Source organism: Centrocercus urophasianus, unplaced genomic scaffold (genome assembly GCF_019232065.1).
Source record: "Centrocercus urophasianus isolate 14NV4802_14NV808 unplaced genomic scaffold, USGS_Curo_1.0 seq_24, whole genome shotgun sequence".
NCBI lineage: Eukaryota > Metazoa > Chordata > Aves > Galliformes > Phasianidae > Centrocercus > Centrocercus urophasianus.
In genome coordinates this window covers 13,735,440-13,760,081 of record NW_024884800.1, presented here as the reverse complement: position 1 = coordinate 13,760,081, position 24,642 = coordinate 13,735,440, and the positions used below count along the sequence as shown (strand labels likewise).

The window sequence follows — 24,642 nt, the reverse complement described above, 5'->3', positions numbered from 1 at the left end:
TTGCGCGGTCCGAGCGGATGTCCCGCACCTGAGCGGAGGGGAAGGCGGGGCCGGGCGAGCAGCCCTGCCCGCACGGGACGACCGCACCGCCCCTCCCGAGGTGCGCCCCGCCGCCGCGACGGCAGCACCGGTCCCTGCACCCCGCGCCGCCTCCGCCGTAGAAAATAGTGCGGGGTCCGGCGGCTGCGCCCGCTCCGCGGAGGTGTGGAGCGGAGGGAGGCGGCGCGCGCGCCTTCGCAGCCGCTCACGGCCCAGCACCCGGAGGGAAGGGCGGAGGCGGGGAGGCGCGGCCGCTCCTTGGAAGCCGGCACCCAGCCCTGTCCGCACACGCACGCCACGCGCCCGCCCGCCGCGGGGTGCGGATGAATATTGCGGGTGCGAAGTAGTCCCGGTAGGACTTGAGCCGGGAGAAGCGGGCGAGCGCGGCAGAGGGGCGGGTGCTGGCGTCGGGGCGGCCGGCGGGAGTCGCCTGCGGGAGCCGCGCTGCCCCGCCGGGTATGCCCGCGCCGCAGGGCCGCTCCCGGAGCTCCTAAGCGGGTGGGAGGATGGAGTGGCGGTGGCGGAGTCGCAGCCTGGCCGTGGGCTGCGTGGTGCTGCTTCTGCTGGGCTGCTGGGGGCCGCGGGAGGCGGCGGTGAGTGCGAGGCGCGCGCCTCCTTCTCCTTAGGGCGCTTTTCGGGGCCCCGAGGGCGGGCGGGCTCCTGGAGCCACGGGTGCCGGCACGAACGGGGCGGGCAGCGCGGCGCGGTGCCGCCGGGGCCACCGTTCTCGGAGGCTTCTCCCGCTTCCCCTTGGGGCGCGGAGCCGTCGGAGCGCGCCGGGCCGGGAAGCGGCGTGCTTGTGTGGTAAGGGCGTCCGGGCGGGATTTGTGCGGGCCGAGCTGAGGGCTGCTCCGGGACAAAGGAGGAGAAGGGCCCCCCGGCCGTGGCGCGCTACTAGCCGGGCGCACCTGGAGGCGGCGGCGCCGAGCGGAGGCGATGCGGGAATGGCACGCGCGGGAGGTGACGGCGCCGCGGTTCCGAAGGAGCCCCGAGCACAAGCGCGCCTGCAGCGCGCCGCTCCGCCGGCACCCTCAGCTCCTGCCGAGCCGCGACGCCCTCAGCGCGCTCCTCCGTAGGCTGACTTCGTAAGGTTTGCTTGGAAGGCGGTTTTGATTTCTGCTGTCTAGGATGATACCTTGCTCGGAAAAAATTCGTGGCGTGCCGGGAGGTGTGGAGTACCTTTCTGCCGCGGCCGCGCTATGCGCACACTCATTTTGTAGCTAGAGCTGACAAAATCCTGTCATGAATTCACCTTTGAAGCGCATTCCTTTACAGTGAGACTCCGCAGACATCACATGTGCCCTTCCAAAGCTGAAGCACAGCCATAGTGTGCTCCTTTCCTCTTTTCTCCTCCTTGATGCCCAGGTGTGCACCCAGCTGTAAGCAATACCAGTGTGCAGTCAGTGCCTGCAGGTTGCTGGAACTGCTTGTCTTCACACTGTCTGTGGTACTGCTTTTGATGCTTCATGAAGTGCCACCCAGCCTCCGCTGTCTCCCATTGTGTTCCCCCCTTTTAACCTGTCCTCCCCCCAAAGGAAGACCTGGGGAAGTCCTACTTGTGGGACTTAACTGTTTTAGGAGTTAGGGCTTGAAGATCAATAGGCTTGTGGTTGTACATACGGCTCTTTTTTGCCTTCCCCTTTCAGAAAAGTGGCAAAGCAGAGATCTCTCTGTGTTTAGCTGGTAGGAATCTGTGGGGTCTTGAAAGGGGGCTGTGCTGGGCTGACCTCAGTGAGATGGAGTGAACAGAATGGTGGAGGAGGTGGTGGGATTGTGGATCTGAACACTCTTCTTAGCATGAGTGTTCTGGGGTTGCATTGTACCTCTCCGTGGTTGGACAAGATTAGCTCACGACCTGAGGGCTCTTGGGGATGGGAAATAGAGACGCACCTCTGTTTCCAACCTGCATGGGTCCTGCTGACACTTTGGTTTCCTAATGCTTTGGGATTCTGATGTCCTTGAATTTCCCATGATGGTGACAATGCTGAACAAATGCTGATCCTTATCAAGTAAGATCAGCATTTTACTCTTCTGATTGTCAGAAGAGCTGGAATTAACGTTACAGCAGTATGCATGATACACACAGTCTCTTTGTGAATGTTGTTTTGGGGCCTTGTCAGATTTCCTGACCTCAACAGGATGGATCTGGTGGGATGTGTTCAGGCTGCTTTGGTGTCCTGACTGAAATATCCGAAGTTGTTACTCAAACCCATCTGAAGTGCAGAAATCACATCGCGTTTGTTCCAGATGGTGTAGTTTATACGCTGCAATGAGTTACCAGGAAACAGTATGGCACTTATCTGTTCAACTTGGTGAGTAAGGCAGGGACCACGCGATGTTCTCCTGTGCAGGCTGATGCTGTTGTGGGATGTGCTGATGTGTTGCATGCAACAAGCAGTTGGCAGTCTGAGAAAGGTCCTGGTTCAGAATGAGAGAATGAATGAGATGGGAGATGTCATCTGCGCGTGGTGTGATTTCCTAGGTAACTTTTCTGAAAAGGTGCTTATTTGTTTTATGCTTTTATTAGGGTGTGAGCGCTTATGCTTAAAGGACTCGGTGTTTTTTATGTAAACTTATCTATGTTTATATAAGCCAATTCACTTTTCTTATAAGTGGTGTTTTTTCCTTTCCTGGAAGGTGTATATTTATACAGTGTTATAGAAAAGTGAGCACAACTTGCAATTGTGAAAGTATCTAGTTAAAGAATATGGATTAATTAGATTATTGTGCTTATCTGTACAACTCAGTTAATGACTGCTTATTGACTTATGCTGGAGGAGGGAAAAAACTTTTGTATTTAAGACCTTGTGTAAACAGGCTTTGTCAACCCTTTGTCACGCCTTTTGTCACCTTTGTCAGTAACTTCTGCATTATTTTACTTTCTTTGTGTTCTGCTTTGGTTATAGTTTGACCTGAAGTACAAGAATGAAAGCAATTGTTCAGCCATGAGCATTTGGGAAGGCATGCTGGCAAGATGGGTGTCACTTGTGGTTGGTTGTTGTGGTTGGTTTTTTTGTTTGTTTGTTTGTTTTTTTAAAGTAAAGCACTTATGGAAAGTCAGTAAACTTAGTTGGAATTTATCTTTTGGATGTTATTGTGTATAAATACACGTGCACGTACATTCTCATTAGTTACAGTTTAACTGTCTGGATTTGTAAATGATGATCACCTTTAGTTTCTCTTGTTTGTCTCAAGGATTTTTCTGCAGTATTGATTGCTGTTATTTTGAGTTTCGTAACTGCCTGTGCCTCTTTCTAGTTATAAAAGCTAAGTCTCTGAAGGTAGGAAGAAATGGATGCTGGCATTCAGAATTCCATGGATATGTCTTGGTTAGTCATGCACAAGACTGTTTCATAACGTTAAGGCTCAAGTCCTCATACTTACAACTTGTCTCTTGTCAAGGGTTTTGCTTTTGGCCTTTCATAGGTGTTAATTTGAAGATATACAGTAAGAGTTGTGTCTTAAGATGTGTTCTGGCGTACATTAAAATGCAAACAAATCAAAGGAATCCAGAGTGGAAATAATTTGATTCCGATTTGGGCCATAATAGGACCTCCTGTGGCTCTGTGGAGCAGTTACCTATCTTAATCAGTTCTTCCACATAATGAAGGTAGACTGATAGTTCAGTGGAAACTCCTTGGTTTTCACTTTCCTCCTTAAGAATGAGTTAACCTGCTTGCTGAAATCAATTACCAAAACTACTTACCTTTTTCTGAAGTTGGAAGGGAAGCTTTCTTAGGACCAAATGTTTCTTAGTTTACGTTATGTGTTGAATAAACTTGCATGGTGACCTTTTTCCACAGTGAATAATGAAGGAGTCGTGTTTACCATCATGCAGTATGGTTGCTGTTAATTTTACTGGAACGTGCAGAAACTTCTCTATTACAAAACAACTGAAATCACTAAGAACACCCTGACAAAAACATGCATATTTTCTATCTGGGACAGAGTGCAGCAGGAGTCTGCACGTGCAGTGAAGGTGTATTGGCACTTGAAGCTTTCATTCACTTAAATTAAAACTCTTCCTTCTCTAATCACACCAGTTGTATATACTCTCCATTGTACATCACCACTTAACAAGATACCTAGACAAGGTCTACTTGCATGTTCTAGGAATAGGATTACACAAGCGCAGTGAATAGAAAGCCAATAACAGTAATACCAGACAAATTGCTTGGAATGAAAATGCTTTGTGCTTAGCTGATTCATAAGCTGTTTGGACTCAGTAATACCTGAATCTACTGGGATGCTCTGAAGTTCCTGCAGCACCCAGTGCCTGGCTATCTGATGTTGGCTTCAGACTTCTCTGCTGAGAACAGATGATTTATGGCACAAAATACAGAAAACTTGCTATATTCTGTATATTCTGGTGTAGTTTTAAGGAGCTTTAAGCAGCATCCTTTGCCCTCTGTGAAAGGTTAGCAACACAATTAAACTCTACTAATTATCACTGATACAGTGCAGCTTTTAAAAAAGGGAATTTGCTGAGAGCCCTGGTTAAATGCAAGTGTGTGGCGTGTGGAGGAGAAGCCTTGGTGTAACACTTATCAACAGTGTAAATGTAGCTGTGCTGAAGAGAAAAAGGTCCTGTTTTAAATAAATCTATCGCTTGTAAGTCAAATGCAAAGCTGTTCTTGTTCTGAGTCTTGCAGAACTGAAGTTTTTCTTCAATTTCCAAATTGGTCTTACATAGAGGACACTGTGGGGGGGTATGTTGGCTTCGTTGGAGATGTCTTAGTGTGGAGCTCTATTTTGCAGTTGTCTAACTTCAAAATTATACAGCTCTGTAAAATTTTCAGCTTAGATTTGTTAATGCCTTTGTCTCTCTAAATCAGTCTTGATTCTTTAACTGCTTTATAGCCATATCAACATCTGTTTCAAGACTAAAGATATTTTTGTTCACTTATCGAAGTGCATCTCTGTCATGCTCTGAGAGGGAATCTGGAGTGAGTAATGACCTGAGGACTCTTCCAACCTGCAATATCTTGTGTGTAAAATTATACTAGAGTCCAGCCGTGCTCCCAGGGGTGCTTTCTGTTAGATGTCTTGCATATCTTGTGGACTAGAATTAATCCTAACTGCACTGTAATGTTGAGAGTAGGCAATCTTGTTTACTTAGAATGGCTGAAATATTTATATGCACATACTGCACACAAAAGGAAAATAAATTGTAATGGCAACCTTGATGGTTTTTGACCTGAAGTGTGTTTTAGGGGAATGAATGCTTCAAGCCGACTTCGGTGATAGCCTTCAAGGCTCTTAGTTACTGCTGCTCAACCTTCTGTGGTTGGATTTCTTCTTGTCTCTCTTTTTAGAGAGGAGAGAAAATAGTTTACTCTCATCAGTATATTGTTTTCTGGTTGTTGTTTTTTTTTTTTTTTTTTTTTTTTAACCTAATCTCTACAGAGAATTAAAATGAAAGAGTTGGATTTTAATCTCTTTTTTTTCTTCTGGCACTGTGAAAAGGATTTGCATACAACACTTAGACTAGAAGTCAAATAGCTGTCTACAAAATGAATGTCTTTCTTTACCGAGGCATATAACTAGACCTGCAAAAATCCCTTCCTGTCTAATGTGACCCCACTGTATGCTAGGTGGGTTGATCTCTATTTGTTTCTCCAGCTGAAAACAGCCTAGTAAGTATTTTCTCTTTTTTTGTGCATGTCTGGTAAGGATTTATGCCAAAATGGCTTAAATGTGTTGGAGAAACTGATTTATTCCAGTACTGCCCTTAACTGTTATCACTGTGGATCTTAATTTCAAAATGCATCACTGACTTACAGGAAGGTATTTATTCTGTACTTCTTCCAGGGGAATTCAGATTTTTTTTGAAATGAGATGTAGAACTGAGGTATACATGCATGACAGACACCCCTTCCTTATAAGAAACAATGAGCATGTAGAAAAACCTTGGTTACTGTTGGAATCTTCCACTCATGTGGAACTGAGGCTTTCATCTCTTTCCATCTTTCTCTAGCAGTAACTTCTCTCACCTGCTTTGTGTTGCATTTGGAGAGGTAGTTGTGGCAGGTTAGATCACATCATTGGCTGGTAGAAGAACTTTAAGACTGTTTGGTGCACTTGAGCATCTTGCACTAGGCTAAGAGAAGACCCTTCTGTTGCTTGTTTGGCCAGCAGTCAGCTGAGCTGTCTTGAAATGGTTTTAAGAGGTTGAGACTGTAGAGCAGTTTGTGAGGAAGGTGAAGACCTCATTGTTCCAGAAACTGGGGAGGTAAGTGACTGCTGAGTCTCACGCGAGCTATGGTGCATTTTCAGCACTTAGAAAATTAAGCAGAACTACACAAACCTTCCTTTCTGGCTTAATCTTCAGTTTAACTAAGCAGTTTCTTGCATAGCTACTGGGCAAGATGAAAATACAAGAGACTTAATGTGCTGAGCTTAAAATTTGGCTTAATTTGGCAGCTGTTGTGATAAAGCGAAGCAACATGACAAAGCTTATACTGAGAGAAGAGCAGTGAGGCTTGAATAGCAATGCTGGGGGGGGGGGGAATGAGTTTCTTGCTGTTTTTGACTGACTCCTGTTTCTTCTTAGTCTTTCAGGAACTTCAAGTACTTTAAAGTATTGACAGCATGGAGTGGAAGGGAAGAATTTTGTAGATGGTATCAGAGGTGTTGTATTTTGTTTTATAGCCTACATTAGCTATGTGCTATCTGTAGCTGGTGGTTATGGCTGGGAAGAGAAAGCCTGCTGTTCATTTAACACCTTCTCAAACAGAAATCAGACTTATGTATGAGCACTGGTAATATTCATTGGTATGTCGTGGCTAGTACATATAAGTGCAATTTGCATTCTTCTGTGAACAGGAAGAAATAAGGTAAATGGTTTCCTTGAAACTTAAGGAAGAAAATCACCTAGCACTTGATTCTGTGAAACTAGTGTTACAACTCACTTGCACAGTGTATGGGATAATCAGTTGCTCAGGTTTCTTTCCCAGCTTCTGATTTTGCAAGTCCATCCCTTCCTGTACTGTTACTTTGCTCTGTGATTAAGACTCTGTAACTCCTTTATGAGGAGGGTGGGGTTCTTTGATTGCTAATAATGCTACCAGCTTTTTTTCTGTTACAAACTTCTTTGTGCTGTTTTTATACTGGAGGTTTCTATTTTTGTCTTCTCCTTAAAGGATGTCTCTCTTGCTTCTTAATTTGCATGCTAGTATAAATGTGATACAAAAACATTATTTTGGAATCTGGGGATGTGTAAAAAGAGGCCAGTGCTGGATGGATTTCTTCATTTGGCTGTAGCCATGTGGGCTGTACTGTTTTAAGAGCTACTTGTTCCTAGACAGATTAACTTCACATCAGTGTGAACACTTTCAGGCAATATTTCTCACTTGCGTGTGTAGAGCAGTAGCTCTGAGTTCATACCCAAGTAACATACAGCCATTTCTCCTCTGCTCTAAGCTGTGTTCTTGTTGTTTTCTTGGCAGTTGTTTTCACCCACATTCTCTAATCAAACCAGGCAACTGAAGAGTAATGGTTTTGATTACACTTACTGAACTGATTTCTTCAGTACTCTGGATATTGCTGTGAACTTTGACAGGTCTTTCATAGTAATTAATTCTATTATTCTTTTTTTCTGGCCCTTAACTTCTCTGTAAATCCCATGTCCTGAGTGGAAAAAGTAACAGGTGTTAATTACTGTAGAAAACCATCATGATTAAGCAAGAATTAGTCAAGCACTTTTTTTTTTTGCTTCACAGGCTTGCAATGAAGGCTAATCTTACATTATTAAGGAAGACACATCTCAACAGTCCGCGCATAAGACTATCCAGTATCAGTATGTGTTTACTAAATACAGTATTAGTTGTTCAGCAGCAAACCTTTCTATTTAATCCTGAAATCCTGGAGGAGAATAAAATGACCACTGTGGCTGAAGAACTGTGCACTTTATACACCTTGAATTCAAGTAGCAGTTATTAGAAATGACAATTAAACAGCTTTACCTAAAGCAATGGAAACTTATGTGATCTGCAGGCAGAGCTGGATGAGCAGTCAGATCCCAGAGGGGATGGTTTCCTGAGGAGTGCCACTGCAGAGCAGTATCTGGGTGAAGGAGCTGATGTACTTAGTTTCTGAAAATACTTTTTAAAGGAATTCTTTTTATGTTGCAGTGACTTTTGTGATTCAGCTTACTCTGAACAAACCTGTTACACAGACTGACAGAAGTTAGCCTTTCTGACTTAAAGAAAAGACTTCTACTGAATTAGTCTAAAAATTATCTATCTTGAACCCTTGAAGGCAAAGGTACTCAGGGGGGAATGGAGGCTTTCTTTCTGGTTTGAAATATGGGAATTTATATTGACTACTCCTGTCTCTCTTCATGCAGGTTCTGTGTATCCAGGGCATGAAAGCAAAAGTTTCTGCCAAGCCATTGCTTTTAAAAATTCTTTATTTATATTAAAACAAAATGGAAAAAATCTGGAGAGAATGAGAGAAGTTGCTTGTAGTGGATTTTTGTATTTTAAATGAACCTAGAAAACAAGTGCTGTAGCTTTAGAATGAGAAGAGTCTCACTGACGGGCCAAGGCTTGTTTGGGGAAAGTGTATGTTTAGAGCAGCAGAGTGCTGTGCCTGACAGTGACCCACGGTCACACAGGTGCTGTGACTTAGTAAGTGATCTTTGATTGCTGATATACTGTGGCAATAACTGTGGAGGAACAGTGTGGTCATTTATGGCTTTGATGGAAATAGTATGTTTTTTTTTCTTTGTTAACAAGTGTATGCAAATGTGTTTAATGAGATGCTGAATTGCTGTAGGTGTACTGTTCTAAACTTTGTTAAAGCTTTTCATTGACTCTTGCTTTTTGATGGCAAAAAGGCATAAGTTAATATATTTTGTAGAAGACTGCCTAGAGCTTTTCAGGAAGGTACTAGAGACAAATTCTTAAGTTCTTTAAACACTGATCCTGAACTGAAGCACAGGTGGTATTGTTGCCAGCTGGGAGGCTTGGAGGACAAGTAGAGAGGGTGGATGGTTAGGTATTAAAACTGATTTCTGAGCACCAGTGATTATAAACAGATGATGAAATATAGGGGGGGGGGAAATCTCTGGCCATAGTCATGCAGTATTTTGCTGTCCTTGAGTTGCAGCTGTGCAATAGCAGCATGAACCCCACTTTTCATTGGTCACTGTAAACATGCTGCCTGAGGAGCTCTAATGCCTTGCCTCTAAGCACTGTGATGCCTTATCTGGGAGAAGAAAACTCCCAGCCAGCATTGGCTAGCAAAGGACTGTAATATTTGGAGAAACTGACCTAGCTTTTTGGTTCTCTATTTCAGATTGAGCACTTTATTTCGTCTCACACTGTAGTGGCCGATACCAACCAAATGTCTGAAGTAGTTGATATATCTGAGTGAGCTGTAGCTGCATCTTGGCAGTTCTTTCAGTCCTGGTTTTGTATGCACTCAGCTCTACAGAACTAGAGACCTCCACTGCCTTTACTGTCTTTGCTCTCATCTGAAGATAGTAAGTGTAGGATACACTCAAGGATACACTCAAGGATACACTCCTGGGATGCTTTAACGCAGAGAGAAGAAAATAAAAATAAAGCTAAAAAGTTAAGCTTGTCACTTACTGTAGACCTGGGAAAACTGAAGATTGAAGGTATAGTTGTTCTGCCCTGGAGGGAGGTTAGGTACCTCTTGCTCAGCGCAGGGCTGTCTTCAAACTTCTGTTTATTCTCATAGCTGCAGTTTAAAAGGACACAATAACAGCATCTTCTTTTCCAAACCTTGCGTACTACAGGCATATGGCTGAAACTCTGAAAATGCTCCATCTTTAGTGCTTGCAATTAACTACTAGTTACTGCAGATGCAGAGCATATATCACAGACTTGCGGCAGATTGTTTTTTGGAGTATGTCCAAGTAGCACTTGTGGGAGTGCAGGGTATCCTCCCTGAGAGAGAGTGCTTCAGGGAATACTTTCCCTTAGAGAAAGTGACTTCTTGTTTTGGAATGTGTGCAAATGCCAGTGGCTGTTTCTTATTCCTTCCAAACTTCATGCTGTACTGCATCTTGAGTTTTAGTAAGGCTTGGGGTGAGGGTGTGGAAACAACGCGTCTTCTCTCTTTGCCTGCTCTCACTGTTTTGAAACTGGCAGTACTTTAATGCAGCACTTTAAAGATGGCAGCTTACTGGTATCTTCAGAGACGTGGTCAGAGAATCTCCTTAACTAGGTGCTTCAAGCTGAGAGTTCTTAACTTGCCCCTGAGTAACCTCCAGAGAGCAACTGTGAATAAAACCACTTGATGGAGAAAGCAATAATTCTCATTTCCTTTTTAAAGCAAGGAGAAGCTTGACTCCACTGCTGAAAGCTTCATCTCTTCCCATATAAGTAGTACTCAGCTATTCTCACAGTATACATTGGTAGTAACATTTTGCTCTTTAATTTTAAGAGGATGCTGTCTCTAAGGATTTTGACAAGGGGTATCTGGGTTACACATCTCAATTAGTCTTCAGTACAACTCTGTTACATTTTATATATATGCAGCGTGCCTCTACTAAGCTGTTTTTCTGACTGCATCTCTTTAGATGAATATTCCATTGTTATAAAACTATCTTCTCCATTGTTGGGAGAGGGCAGGGGAAGAGCAGAGGCAAGTACAGAAGAAATTATAAAGGAGAAAACATCAGTAACTGCTTGAAATAAAAATCTAGGGTGCATTTTCCTCCCTCTGTTCTCCTTCTAGCATTGATCAGATTTATTTTGCCTTTCCTATCACTGAAACCGTGTTAGTACCTTGAAAAACTCTTTGGTTTTGAATGCTTTTTGTAGAGATCTTATCTATGGTCCTTCTAGCTTGTTTTTTGGCATAGGTTCAAAATGTATTTTTTTAATGTAACAAGTCTTTGACAAGTGCAGCTTAACTCCCAGGGTGTGCTTTCTGCTTAGTGATGATCAGTTGAAACCAAATGTAATGATTCTCACATTAGTATCCTCATAATGTGATGCATAGCCTCTACATGTAATTTCTCAATTAAAGGTGAATGAAATCAATTTCTAATCAAATTCAAATATCTAATTCCAAAATCTTGTGTGTGCCCTCTTGGTGCTAGCCTGAAGCTGTCTTTTCTATCACTTCAAAAGCAATAAAGTGGGTTAAAGCCCACTTTTTTTTGCCTCTTTTAAATACTCTGGGAGATGACTATTTTTATTCTCTGTATTACTGTAGGCTCACTTTCTCATATCAAGGTGTAGTTTAATCTTTCCTGTACTTGAGGTGACAGATGCTCTGAGGAGACCCTGAGCTGGTGTTAGCACATGGCCAGTGCATTAGAAATGAACTGAGGAGCCTACTGTTGAGATCTGCAGTATTCTAATCTTTGTGCGCTGAAGTTAAGTGTGTGAGTTCCCCAACAAGTGTGTAATTCCCACTAAATACCTCCTACTTTGATCAGCTTTAGGAATGTCTGAACCTGTGTGGATGAAAGAACAGGACCTCCCAACTCACCAGCTGCTGATGCTCTTTTCGTTTGGAAGGAGGTGCTCCTGACTTACAGGCCTAGGACAACTGCTCTATATTCTTCCTTGTATAAATTGGCCCACTCCAGAGCCGCTTAGTTCTTCAGCTTTGATTCCCTGAGGCTGGAGGTAGCTTTTCATCTATATTGAACCATATAGAGAAAGCACTGACCGCAGTAGCTTTAGGTAATGAAATGTGCATGTAGAGTGTGGTGATGCTACAGGCATAAACAAATGATAAAACAGCTCTTAATAGAAGAACCTTGGAGCTATGATACTTGGTCCAAGAAATAAAAGAGAATGGAGAAAATTCCCGCAGACTACCAAGCTTTAAGTGAGTTAAGTCTTGTTCTGACAGTTAAGAAGGCGTGGACTTTTGCAGATAACATCTCAACGCAGTATCACTGTGCACAACCTCTATTCTTTTCAACACCTCTACTTGCTTAATCTTTAATTTAGTGCTTTCTACAGTTTCAAAATAGAGCACAGAAAGGTTGTTGGGATAATCTGAGATGCTGTTCTATTTTCTTTAGTTTCTCGGAGGAAGTGGTGTTCTGTTCTTGTGTGATCTGCTTCATGCGCGTGGAGGTGCACTTGTCAATGTCAAATGAGTGACATCCGTTAAGGGACTGACGCCTCCTCTGATGTGTGTTATGTGGATAAAGGTGAGGAGCAGGACATGTTCTGGGAATTATTCCATTTCCTTAGCCAGGAAAGAATTATAAACAGACTGCCAGAATGAGAGGTGTTATGACAAAACTACTTGGCTTGCAAGCATATCTGAGCCTTACAAGCCTAGTTGACAGTTAGGTCTAGGTTTGTTACATTTGGACGTAGTTATAGAAAGTGGAAACATGAAACACCTGTCACTTGGGAAAGGTCCTAAATGGCTAGTAAATCATAATCTGTAATGAGTGCCATATGGCACTTTTTATTTGCATCTGGAAAAAATCAGGAAGCCTCTAGAGGTTAGTGATTAGAGACTTGTATGTTAAATTCAAATAAAACTGAGACTTCTGAAAGTGAAGTGGCTTACTGTGTACTGCTGCTGTCTGAATGGCAGGCACTTAATGTTAGTCTCAGTGCAAGCATCACAGGTGTGTAAGCAGACAGGTGGAGATGAAGGCATGCTGAGAACAAACCATTCCTCTGATCTGCACTGTACTTGTCTGTATGTAACCTGAAGGATGGCTTGATGCAAGCTTTTATGGTATCATAACTAAGCCAACAGAACTGCAATACTGAGTGATGACCCACAGTCCGTAGGAGATTTCCCCACATCGTGCGTGTTCGCACTCAAACTTCCCTTGTATATCAATGCGCTACTTCAAGTTCTAGCTGCGTGCTATCATCATAAAGCTATTTCCCATGAAATATCTCCTTGTATGTATGATGGGGAGTTAAAGCAGGAACTGTATGTAAAACAGATATTAAAATATTCTAGGCCTGTTCTAATGCTTTTCACATGGATTGCTTCTGGAAAAGAATCTGATGTTCAGCAACTAGACCTAAACTTCATGGTAGCAAAGTGTGGTCTGTGTGTAGAGGTGGTATCAGAATGTCCTCTACTGATTCACAAAGCCTTCTTTTGCAAGACTTTGAAATCAAGGAGTTACTTTGTCTATGGTGTATGTTCCTCTACTAGTGCCCTCTCTTCAGTGGCTCCTGCAGGTTCTTCAGTATATACTGAAAAGGGGAGTCTGTGTAGGGCACCTGTGGATTCATGAGCTTGAGGGTAAAGTGGGCTGAAAAGACCATCTAGTAGTTTACATTAACTTCTCTTTGTTTGCACTGTTTATCAGTGGGATGCTTGCCAAATCTAAAGACATCCTTTTAAGACACCGCCTCCAGATGGCGGCATAAAGATCATACTTACCGTGAACTGCCATCTAAGGGCAGTTCTCCAAACTGGTGCAGCATAATGCTGAGATGTTCAGAAGTATTTTGCTTTTCAGATGTCTTCAGTTTCAACTTTGAAATGTTTGTGATTGTATGTGCAACTATTTTTCTTCCTTTGTATCCCACCCACTGCAAGATACTACGCTGAACCCCGTTGTTTGTTCTGTGGGCCTCATAGGCTACAGAAATACAAGAATTCTGGTGTGGTGAGAACTTGCCCTGCTCTTTTTCTTGCTTACATTTTAGTGTGAGGCTGGCAGCACTCATTTAAGCAGACAGGCAACTATAATTTTTCTAAGATGAGATGCTCTTTAGAAAATGAGAATGAGCCCCTGGGAGTTGCAAGAGCAACTCTGTTCCTCAGAAGTTCCTTCTTAAAGCTTCTGCATGTCCTTGGCAGTTCTCAGCTTTCTCCCCCCCTGTTAGTGAGGAGAAAGGCAGCAAAGCCTGGGAGCTGATTGACCGCCTGGGGCTTGCATTTTGTCCTTGTCTTTGGTTGAGGAAACACGCACAGATTCTGTCAGGCTGTGTTGCCCCTTGCACTGGGGGCTAACCTCTGTGTGTATTAGCCCATTGCTTTCTCTTTCTTTTTCCTTAAAACAAACAAACAAAAAAACTAAAATGATGGAAGGCCTTAACTTCTGGGAGGGTCAAGACCTTCTGTGCAAGCTTCTTCCTGCTGACTTGCAGCTCTGGCTTGCTAGAGATGAATCCTTCGTGTGTTTTCATCTCTTTGTAAAACAGGCATTTGATTAGCCTGCTCCTGTACTCCCCTTTGCTGATAGCTGAGTCTTCTGTGCAGCATTAGCAGCTGCTTGGCAGGTCACTTGCCCAGCCAAAATTTGTAGTTATGCACTTCCGTAGATCTCCTCCTTGAACCTTAGTTGTGAGCTTCCAGTAAATGAGAGGAGTTGTTTCTCAGGCTTATACGGGGGGAAAAAAAAACCATCTTCATGGGCAAATAGTTGTGATTTGAGGCTAGACAAAGATAAAAACAAGTTGTGGGCATGAATTCAGTGAGAAGGCTAAGTCTGAAAGTGGCCTTTGGTTGAATTGTCAACTGATCTAAAGAGAGGTCTGTTACTGGAAGTACTGCTGTTGTTTTAACTAGAAACTTATGGTGACAATCCTTGTGTCACAGCTGCTGCTTTCAAAGCAGCAAAGAAAACTATGAATATCTGGGTATCTAAATAGCAACAAACCTAATACTGGCCCTTAGGAGGAAGGAGGGTTGTGGAGCATCAATCTGTTTTACCTGCCTCTCTCATGTGTTCTCATTTACAGTGGCCAGAACTATGACTGTTACACTTGAAAACTTCCTCTACAAGTCTGAGCAGGTCTTGTATTGTGCAGACTTCAAAGGGAGATGGTACCTTAAGGTATAACGGGTTAAGTTACATGTCAGAAGTTTCCTTAATTTAAAAAAAGTTGGTCAAGAACTTCTGCAAACACATGCTTTGACTCTTAAGTTTTAGACCATGACACTTATTCTCTTACTATATTTAGCTAGGTGAATTGAGGGAAGTGATTACTTAATGAGGTGTGTAATGATGCACTTCAAATTTGGATTTTGCTTTAGAAATGTTACTGCTTGTAAATAAATAGGTTGCTCAAAAAGTGATGTTTCCTATTTATTTCCATGGAAACCTCAGCAGGTACAAAGAGCACAACAGCTATTTGGTAGAGCAAATTCTCAGCTACGAAACAGCTTTTCAACATAGTCACCACCATTAGCTTTGCATTTTCACCAGCCGTGCATAAGAGCCTGAATGCTTCATTTGTGAAAATCTACATTGGTGCAGGTGACCCTGCTGTTTCACAGCTACTGTGATGGTGTCGTTGCTAGAGAATGCTGCCCATGCATTTCACCTTTCATTGGCCCAAACAGATTGAACAAAAAAGGTTGTGTGGTGGCTGCGGTAGGACACTGCAGCCAAGATTAGCAATGTGCTCCTTGTTCTTCAAACAGATACTGCGCCTGGTGCTACCATGTTGCAAGGGAAAGGTGTTTTTTTTCTGGCCTGACCCAGGATGTTCAAACTTTCAACTTAGTGTAACGATGGCTTGTCTGGGCTCCAGGACATCCAGAAGGATCACCCCTTTCTTATCCCCAAATACAGTGCACATCACTTAACCTGCTGGGCTGTGCCGTGAACTTTTTCTTTGATGGGAATCACACACTGCTGCCCTGTGGACTGCCATTTTGATGCTGCTCTCAATGTTGATACAACATCTTGTCAGCAGCAGTGGTGCAATCCAAGAAACTGTCATCTTCATCTCATATTGGTTCAGTAAGCCCTGACAAACTTGCATACAGTGTTCGTTCTGCTCTGAGTGCATGAGCATTCATGGGACCTACCTGGAGCAAACTTTGTGATATTCCAACATTGTCACTATTGTTTCCAATGCATTGAAGCTGATATTCAGCTCTGTACACAGTTCCTTAGTTGTTGTGCACTAATTTGTGCAGTTGAGCTGGTTGAAAATCTCTTCATTTCATGGTGACAGCTGTGCATGGCCATCCAGAGCATTGCTTGTCTTTCAGCTTGCTGCCACCGCTACTTAAACACGCTGCCTACCCCTAACAGTGGATGTGAGCAAAGTGAGGTCTCCATTCAGCAAGTGCTGATGAATGTCAGTGAGTGCTATGTTTTCATCATGGAGGAATTCAATTCCACCTTTTTTGCTTCATCCTCACTTCCATGTCAGATGCCATTCTTTCAGACTGCCCCTCTGCTGCCATCTGTTACACAACAACAAAATGTAATGGGATATTGGTGGGAAGGTTCAGCCCCTACTGCCATACCACTATCTACCTCAGACGTAGTGAGCCAACATGTAGGAGGCATTACTTTCAGAGCATCCCTCATACAATGCAGAGAGAAAAGAGTGGCCATCTGAAATCTGGGACTGCAATGGCTTGTGCTGCTGTAACTGACTTGCACAGATTTGAGCAATAAACTTTTGATTTGCAAGCTTGTACTCTCATTAAGCCCGAAGACTGTGTATCTGGGAATCAAAATTAGAACTCACAAAAGCAGCTTTAACTCTGCTTGTCCAATTCCCACAAAACCTTTTGTTTCTCAGTTATATTCATGTCCAGGCAAGTGAAAGGAAAGCTATACTTGCTGAAAATAAATGGTGAAATCTTTGACGTGGTTGAGCAGCAAATCTTTAGCTAGGTATGTGTGTAGGTGTCTTGTTACACAGATCTTAGCAAGCTAATAAATACATGTTCTTCAGGAGCACCACCAAAATCAAGGTTAGTCTGTCTTTGTGGAATGTCAAGGTTGGGTTTCTCTTTTATTTATAAATATAGATACAAATAATTGAGATCTCTGCATAGCCACAGCAGGCCAAGTGCTGTAGCCTTCCTCATAAGGCAAAGACATCTGTAACTGCTCCAGCAGAGGGGCTGGACTAGATGATCTTTTTAGGTCCCTTCCAGTCCCTGACATTCTGTGATACTGTGAACTGTTTTTCTGGATGTTGAGTTCACTGCTTTTAATCAGTATCTATCAGCAGAGTTGGTCTTGTTGTCAGGAAGTTAAGATATCCACTGTTTGTGTTCCTTTTTTCTCTAGTGTTAAAATATTCTTACATTCCTGAGTAAGCTGTTGAGTTTTAATGCTGAGGATGTTAGTGGTGGTTGGGCACTGACACAGCTGGAAGAGCTGTGTGAGATGCAGAACTTCCCCACTGCATTTAAGCTTCCTTCTAGGAACAGTTCTTCTATAGTTGTCTGACAGGTAGTTGTGGTTATCTACTATGGAAATAACTAATATCAACTTCTATCTGCCTTTGGTCATGACTTATAAGACACTGGCATTCATGTGGAAATGTGTAGTAAGCACAGCAGCTTGGCAAACTGCAAGATGCTGAGAAACTGATTCTTGGCTGTTACAGTTGTAACATCTGAGGTAATCTGGGTATTCTAGCAATTCCAGGAAATACATTTATTTTCCTGCATATGTGGTGTAGAGACAGATCTGATCAATTGTGAAGTCCTATGTCACTGTTTCTGCAGCAGAGGACTTCAAATCCATGGATTTTAGTCTAATAACACTTACACAGTTTCCCCTTCCTCTTTGGCTCTAAAAAATCTTGTGAGGATGAGGCATGCTGGATGAGAACCTGAGGGACTTGATGTGCCTTTTGTTCTTTTGACTGTGGGCTTTGTGACTTGATATAACTATCAGAATGCAAGACAATGTCCCATTCAGCTCTTTCTTTTCTTTGCTCTCCAAAGGTACTGCCTTTAATTTTTATTACCTGGTTAGCTTGCTAGCAAGAATAGCTAGTTGTGTTTTGCTGGCAAATACTGGAGCATGAGGATTGAAATGGAGGTTGCTGAATGATCAGTGTGGGGCTTGCTATGAGGAGCATGTGCTTTTTGCAGTACATGGAAGGAAGGGGAAGAATAAAGCCTGAAGTACCTTGTGGCGTGTCCATCCTGATGCTGCAATTACAGCTATCAATAACGCCCATTGATTACCAGCTGAAGATTTAAGCCTACTGCAGGTAGTGGAATGACTTGCAGACATGCCAGCCTTGCAGAACCATCTCTGTTGTTGTACACTTTCTTGCATGTACGAAGTACAATTGTGCTGATCCACAGTTCAGCATGCTCCTGTGATCCAAGTGAGTTACAAACTTTTAAATTTGCTTTAAAATGTTGGCCAACTTTTCCTAGGCAGAATTTCATTTCAGTGACTTCTCTGCATCTCTTTGCTGCTGGAGGGCTCTTCTCACCTGCAAAGTGGCTTATGGTGCAGTGGAGTCAGATATGATGGTTCTCTTCAGGACACCTGCTAATGACGCTGGCTTGTGCATGTTAATCTCACGCACAAACAGATGTTGAACCGTAGCTCCTCTAAGTGATTTAAGAGGCTTAGTGTGTTGCAGGCCAGCACAGCACCTAAAGCAGTGGATATCCACTATCTATTTGCAACTCTCGCTTGACCTCTTGCTGCCACCTGAGCTGTCAAGAGAGAACATACAGTCTGTTGATAGAAACTGTGCTTCCAGGTAGGTAAAGTAATGCTGCTGTGCTACTTCAGGAATGAGAGAGATAATCACGCAGTAAATTCGTTCTTAATAAAAGAATATGTGAAGAGGATGCTGGAGCAAAGGAATTAGTTTGTAAATGCTCAGGCTGTGCTTTTTCTTTCTTTTCTCCAACTGTTTGATCTAGATCAATAATTCATTTGTAAGCAGCGTTTGCCACGTCAGAACACTTTTAATTGTTCATAACGGCACCTTATTGATTCACTATCTGTGCTTCTGTAAGAATTTACACCTCCTTCTCTAGATTATTAATTTCTGATTGTAAACTTCAAGTGCTGCTACATGACCAGCATCGTCCCTCTTCATCTCTAGTTTTTACAGTGGAAAGTGCATTAAAATATTGTTAAATAACTGTATGTTGAAGTACCTAGTACGTTACTTAAATACTCTTGCATACTTCACCTTGTGGGTTTTTAGATGTGCCCTACGTCTGCTCTTCCCCTGCTGCCGAGTAACTTTCCTGCAGCTGGGTGTGTGTAATGGTAAATCACTTCAAAGCTCAGCAATCCAAAGCTGAGGTGTTGTTTAACTGTGCTGTTACTCGGATTCTGATTGCTTATGAGCAGGTTAATTTATCTGAACATTTGACCAGTCCTCCATAACTTTTATTAACTTAGGAGAATCTTTTATTGACAACAGTTTTAGGAAGTCCCCAGTTGCTGTTCTTTCCAGGAATAACATTTACCTACCTTGTGTGTGTTGGCTTTTCTTTTTGTTCTCTGAAATGTTTTGGCCGATGTGGTTGTGAATGGGAGGTGGGAGGAGTGGGCTGTGCTGCAGTTGCCTTGCGACTGACATCTCTAGGCCTGGTGAGAAAAGAGGGCAGTGTACCTAATGCTTAAAGCAGGTTTTCAGCCAAAACAAATCTTGGGGATAACTTAGGCTTATTCATTTTGCTGAGCTGTCAGTTGCAAACGTGGCCAAGAGTAAGAATTGACTGAGGCTTCAAATGTGTACTTTTTTTTTTTTTTTTTTAAGTTTGCATTGCAATTTAAAGAAAAATTTAAAACCTAAACACCATTCTGTTGGTGGCATAAAGCAGTTTTCCTCAGTTCATGTAAGGCACAAAAGACCAAGCTTGTTCTGGAAGAATTATCCTTTGACCAGAAAACCAATACCATTCCTTCTTTTATATACTAATGAAAAGAACTTGCTCTCCTCACACTAGTTCAATGGAGTAGAAGCTGTCAGGAAAATCCAATGAAAGGATTAGCTAAACTTGGCTAGATTAATTAGAGCCCTTGATTGTCTTGCTACGCTATTAACAGCAAAGGAAATGGAAATGATAGTGAGTCCATCCTTACAGGTATGTGGTGGTGAGGGGAGTGTTAAAGGGGAAAGCAGTTGGCAAGAAGCAAATCTCCACTGTTTCAGTCATTTCTTACAAGCTGCATCCGTTTCTTGGCCATCCTCCTGTAGCTGAAAACTAAAAGACTTTAATTGTTGTGAAGATCATGACCCACTCCTTACAATCTACACCCAGCTCACTGTTCTAGCTCACGTTTTCCAAAATGTTATTACCTTTCCTGTCACCTGAAGTTATGTGCATCGTATTGACCAGAGCTAGGGCTCGAGCTGCTGCTGAAGGCTTCTGGCTGTCTGATCCAAGGCAGGCAGCCTTCTCACTTTCTCCAATGTGTAACAGATAAAACAAATGTAACTTTTGAGTTCCACTGAAGTGTGAGGCCTGGAAACGCAGCCGATCACGTAATTGCCTGAACTAGTGATGGTTAAGTTCTCACAGAGCAAACCGCTGACAGTGGTAATCCAAATCTTGGTCTTAATGTAGGTTTTCTAGGATTTCAATGCTATAGTCATCCTATCTGCTCTTCTCAAACTTGCTGCTTATATGAAGGAGAGATTCCAAGCACCGCTACTCATAGAAAGCAGCCTGGATTCAATTCTTTCTTTTTGCGTTCATGTGAAATACATAATTAAATCTGTGATATCAGAATCCTCTTTCTGCTGAGTTGCTTTCAAACTTGTACGGGCTTGTTATGCAGTACATGTTCTCCTGTAGCACAGTTCTTCAGCCTGCTTTCACAAGGAAAAAAAGGCCTTGAGACTATTGAAAAGTCTAAACAAGAAGCAAGCTCTCATTTAGAACAGATCGCTAAGCTCTCAAGTGTTTTGTTTTACACTGCTGACACTTTTGACTCTAGTCTTTGTTATACTGCTGTATGACCCAGAAGTGACATGAGTCAATCTTGATAGAGGACAAATTCTCAGGGATTTTTCTCTTTCAACTGTTCAGTTCAAAAGCATTAACGTGGTGGAGGTAAAAATAATACAGATTAAAAAATACAATCTGCCAAACTACTGCTTTTGTACAGGGAGATAAGTGACTCTGTGGAGGGAATGCTTCTTGATAAGCTTGTGGGTAAAGAGATCTTCCCAGGATTTAAGCCAAAAGCTGCTGCCATTTGATTACAGTGAGTGTTTGGTGAGAGCTTTCTGATTACTGACTTTGTTCAGCCTCCTGTTACTTCTGTCTGAGAAAGACTTTCCTGCAAGTAAAAGATCTGAGCTGGGTATGTGAAGCAATCTATCAGAAAGCGTTCAGTGAGTACACATCCATCTTTGAGATGGGATAATTGTCAAAGTTAAGAGGCTCCTCAAAGTATAAGGAATCTAGTCTGGAAATATAAATGACTTTGGATGACAGTCACAGGTTTTGTGGTGTTTTTTTTTTTGTTGTTTTTTTTTTTGTTTGTTTTTTTTTTTGAGTTATGGTTTATGGTAGGAGCTGTATTGATTAAATCACTTTGAAAATGGGATTAAGGAGAGAAGCACTTAAAAATACTTCATACAGGATTATTTAGACCCCTCATAATAAAAACAGTCTTTAATGCTGGGAAGGGTGCACTCTGTTTTGGCATCACATCCACAGATATTTATTGCCTGCATACGCAAGAAAGATACGTACTTCATCAGCTCTGTGAAGACCAAAATCAGCACAAGTATCACAACCGAGGAGCTGATTTAAAGCTCATTTTGCTTTGTTTCAGCATGCCCAGATTTGAGAGGCTGTTACCCATGACATATGGGAAGATACTGGGAAAATCTTTTTTTTTTTTTTTTTTTTTTTTTTTTTTTTTTTTTTCCTCAGAGGAAAAAGGCATCAGGGAAGAGAAGAATCTTATGGTTGTCTTCCTGCTTCTTAGAGAAGAGTACAGTAAAGTAAGAACCAAGCTCCTCTTACCCTGTGTAGGCTGAGACTATGGCTACTCATCATAAAGAACTGGTGAGATTTGGGGATGCTCTTTGCCATGAAGGCAGCCAGCCTCTGGTCAGGGCCTGGAGAGGCTGTGGGTCTCCAGCACTGGAGCTACTCAAGGTACAGCTGGATGTGGTCCTGTGCAGCCTGCTCAAAGCAGCCCTGCTTTGGGTGATTCTTTCTGTACTTTATTTCATGATCTGTTTTCTTTATTGATGGTATCCATCGTGTGCAGTTGTCACATTGGCAGGATTAGTGTTGAAGATGAGTCAGCACTAATGATGCAGTTTTCTGCTTTTTTATGGAGAATCAGTGGCAAAAGACAGAGACTCTTTTGAGTTTGTGTCTAAAATCTTTGCAAAATTTTGTGAATATCTTGTTTTGTGAAGGACATATTCTCACACCTTCCCTCTCTAAATTCTTTCCCCATCCAGACCAATTATTTTATCTGAAGACTCAGGAAAATTTCTGTAGGAAACATTCTTCGAAATGTAAGAGGAAGACTAAATGAATCTCGCTGTTCCTTAACCTAAACAAATCTTTATTATGCTTTGTGCCATTGTGATGGTGCATTGTTTTAGGCTGTGCTTTACCACTGTGTAGCTTTATGTTTCTAATTACTGATGATTTATTTTTTGCCCCATCTCTTGGAGGCAGCAGAGACCTTCAAGTAGATCTGTGTGATCTCCTTGCAATAGGATATTGACACTGCTGCACAGTGAGATAAGTACCTGCTCTTTCTTTCTCTTGGTGTTGTATTGTGAAGCAAGGGAGTATTATGTGTAGCTAAGGTTGATCTCCTAAGTAAAGCAAGATTAACCCTAAAACTAGTTTAAGCTGAACTTGCTTTTTAAAATACACTTCTGAAAGTGAGAAGGACCTGATGCTGAGTTCAGAAGGTCACTTGGGCTGAAAGGTGACATCAGGAGGGCATTAGCCAAACACTCTGCTCCAAGCGGACTCAGTGATGAGGTCAGCCGGGTTATTCAGGGTCCAGTCTGATCTTTGAAAACCTAATCTGGCTACTAAGATTCATCTTCACTTTAGGAAACATCTGGATAATCTCCTGATTGCTGAGAATTTTGAATTTCTGTGTACATCAAATCAAGGAACTGATTAGAAAAGCTGAAGATTTGGAGATATGCTTTAGCTTTGTTGTGTGGCACTACTGCGATGGCGCTGAAAGCTGTGTCTTGTGAAACAGGATACTTTATTTATCCTGGGTTTCTGTAGCTCCAGGTGAATTAAGCTGCTTTGGTGTCTTCATTCTGATGCTCGGTAGTGTGTTTAGGCTAAGAGCCAGGATGTTAGTAATGCCAGGTAGGTGATGGGTCGTGTCTCTGTGATAATGAGGGCTAGAGTTGGTGTGTGGGTGTATTGAGTACTGACAAACTGGCTCGTCTCCTGCTCAGCTGAAACTTTCTCTGTACATACTGTTCTTTGCAGGTTATTTGAGGTTGAGTGGAGAAGCCCAAACCCTCAGCTTTTTCAACTGTTAATTATGTGTTGTAATTTACTTATGATGCTACGTGTGTCCTCAGAGCAAATTAAATCCTCAAGTATTTGGGGGAGAGTATCTTCTCATACTGGTCGTGGTTTTTAAGTATTAAGAGTTGTGGGAATTGATTGCTGCCTTATGTACACTGTGAAGTTTCTCCTCCTCCACAAATCTCCCTTTTTTTTTTTTTTGTTTAAGCACACCAGTCTGCTCAATTCTGAAATCAACACAGAACTGTAGTGAGTATCATGCTGGAGCTGGGGAGCATTCAGACTGAGCAGATGTGATATCAAGAACTTGTCTGGCTTGGATCACTGCTATGAATCAAATTCCTTAACTCTCTCCTCTGACCACTGCACCTCCCAGACCCTCTCGCCTCCCCCTTATGTGAGGGAGGGTTTTAGCTGACTTGTCATGCTTGGTAGAGTGTGAATGCAACTAGATGACATCTGGGTGGTCTTTTGTTTGCTTTTTAAAACCTCTTCTGTGTAACTGTGCTGTGGAGGCATGAATTAATTTGGCACTAAAGATCTTTCCATAATACCATCTTACCATAAATAAGGCTTGGTTAAACTCTTGTTCAAAACCTGACCTCTACTGGTGAGAGCCATAAATGGATGCTGTCAGTGAGGTGGCAAGTGCCGAAGAACCTGTTTTGTTAATGTTCTTTAGTCATAGGTTGCATTTTACTTTGTCCTAGGATAAATAGTTCTTGTGTAAAATAAACATAAAAATGCTAAGGAAACTAACATGTAAAAGCATAAGTCTCTTAAAGTTAATCAGGTTTTCAGTAGACTGCATATGCTTTGAACATGTGTATGAGGTCTGGGTGACCTACTTTGTAGGCCTGTGTTCTAGAATAACTTTAGTAGTATTGCAGACTTGATGCTACCTTACAGTGATTCAAAACGTAATCTTTTCTTATGTCTTTACAGGCTTGCCATGGGTGTACATCCCTAACCAAATGTGATTGCAGTGGAGTTAAAGGAGAAAAGGTAAGAATACCTTATGTGATTGACTAATGCACAAACCTTTGCTTCTGTACAGCTTTGACTTCCACTCCTGCTGTATTTTTATGCAGTCATTATGATTCTACCATTGGTACTACTTACAGTTTTACAAATTTATCCTTTGAGGCAATAGTGCGTGCTCAATATTATTTTTTTTGGTGCTTCAATGCTCTGGATTAATTTCTGACACATTTCAAAGGTGATTTTGAAGTTGTATAAACAAGTATAACATGAAGAACAAATGTGATGCAAAATCTCAAGTTACTGCTTTGATTCAATATTATACTATTGCAGAATTTTACTATTGGCTGAGATTAAAGAGGGCAGATGTCAAAAACTCATAGTAATTTATGGTGCTGTACTTATCATCCAGATGGCTGTAGGCAAATGAGGTCATTCCTTGGCATTTATTTACTTTTAGTTCATCAG

At 42.3% G+C, this 24,642-nt stretch overlaps 1 protein-coding gene across 1 annotated transcript in view; it reads left to right on the top strand.

Annotated features, from left to right (window-relative positions):
- The window catches only part of COL4A5 (collagen type IV alpha 5 chain), a 78,925-nt gene that overhangs the window by 75 nt on the left and 54,208 nt on the right, over nt 1-24,642 (top strand). Inside the window, exons 2-3 of the mRNA XM_042825403.1 lie at nt 39-391; nt 24,139-24,198. Coding sequence (XP_042681337.1) covers nt 39-391; nt 24,139-24,198 — 413 coding nt within the window. The remainder of the gene's footprint in view (nt 1-38; nt 392-24,138; nt 24,199-24,642) is intronic.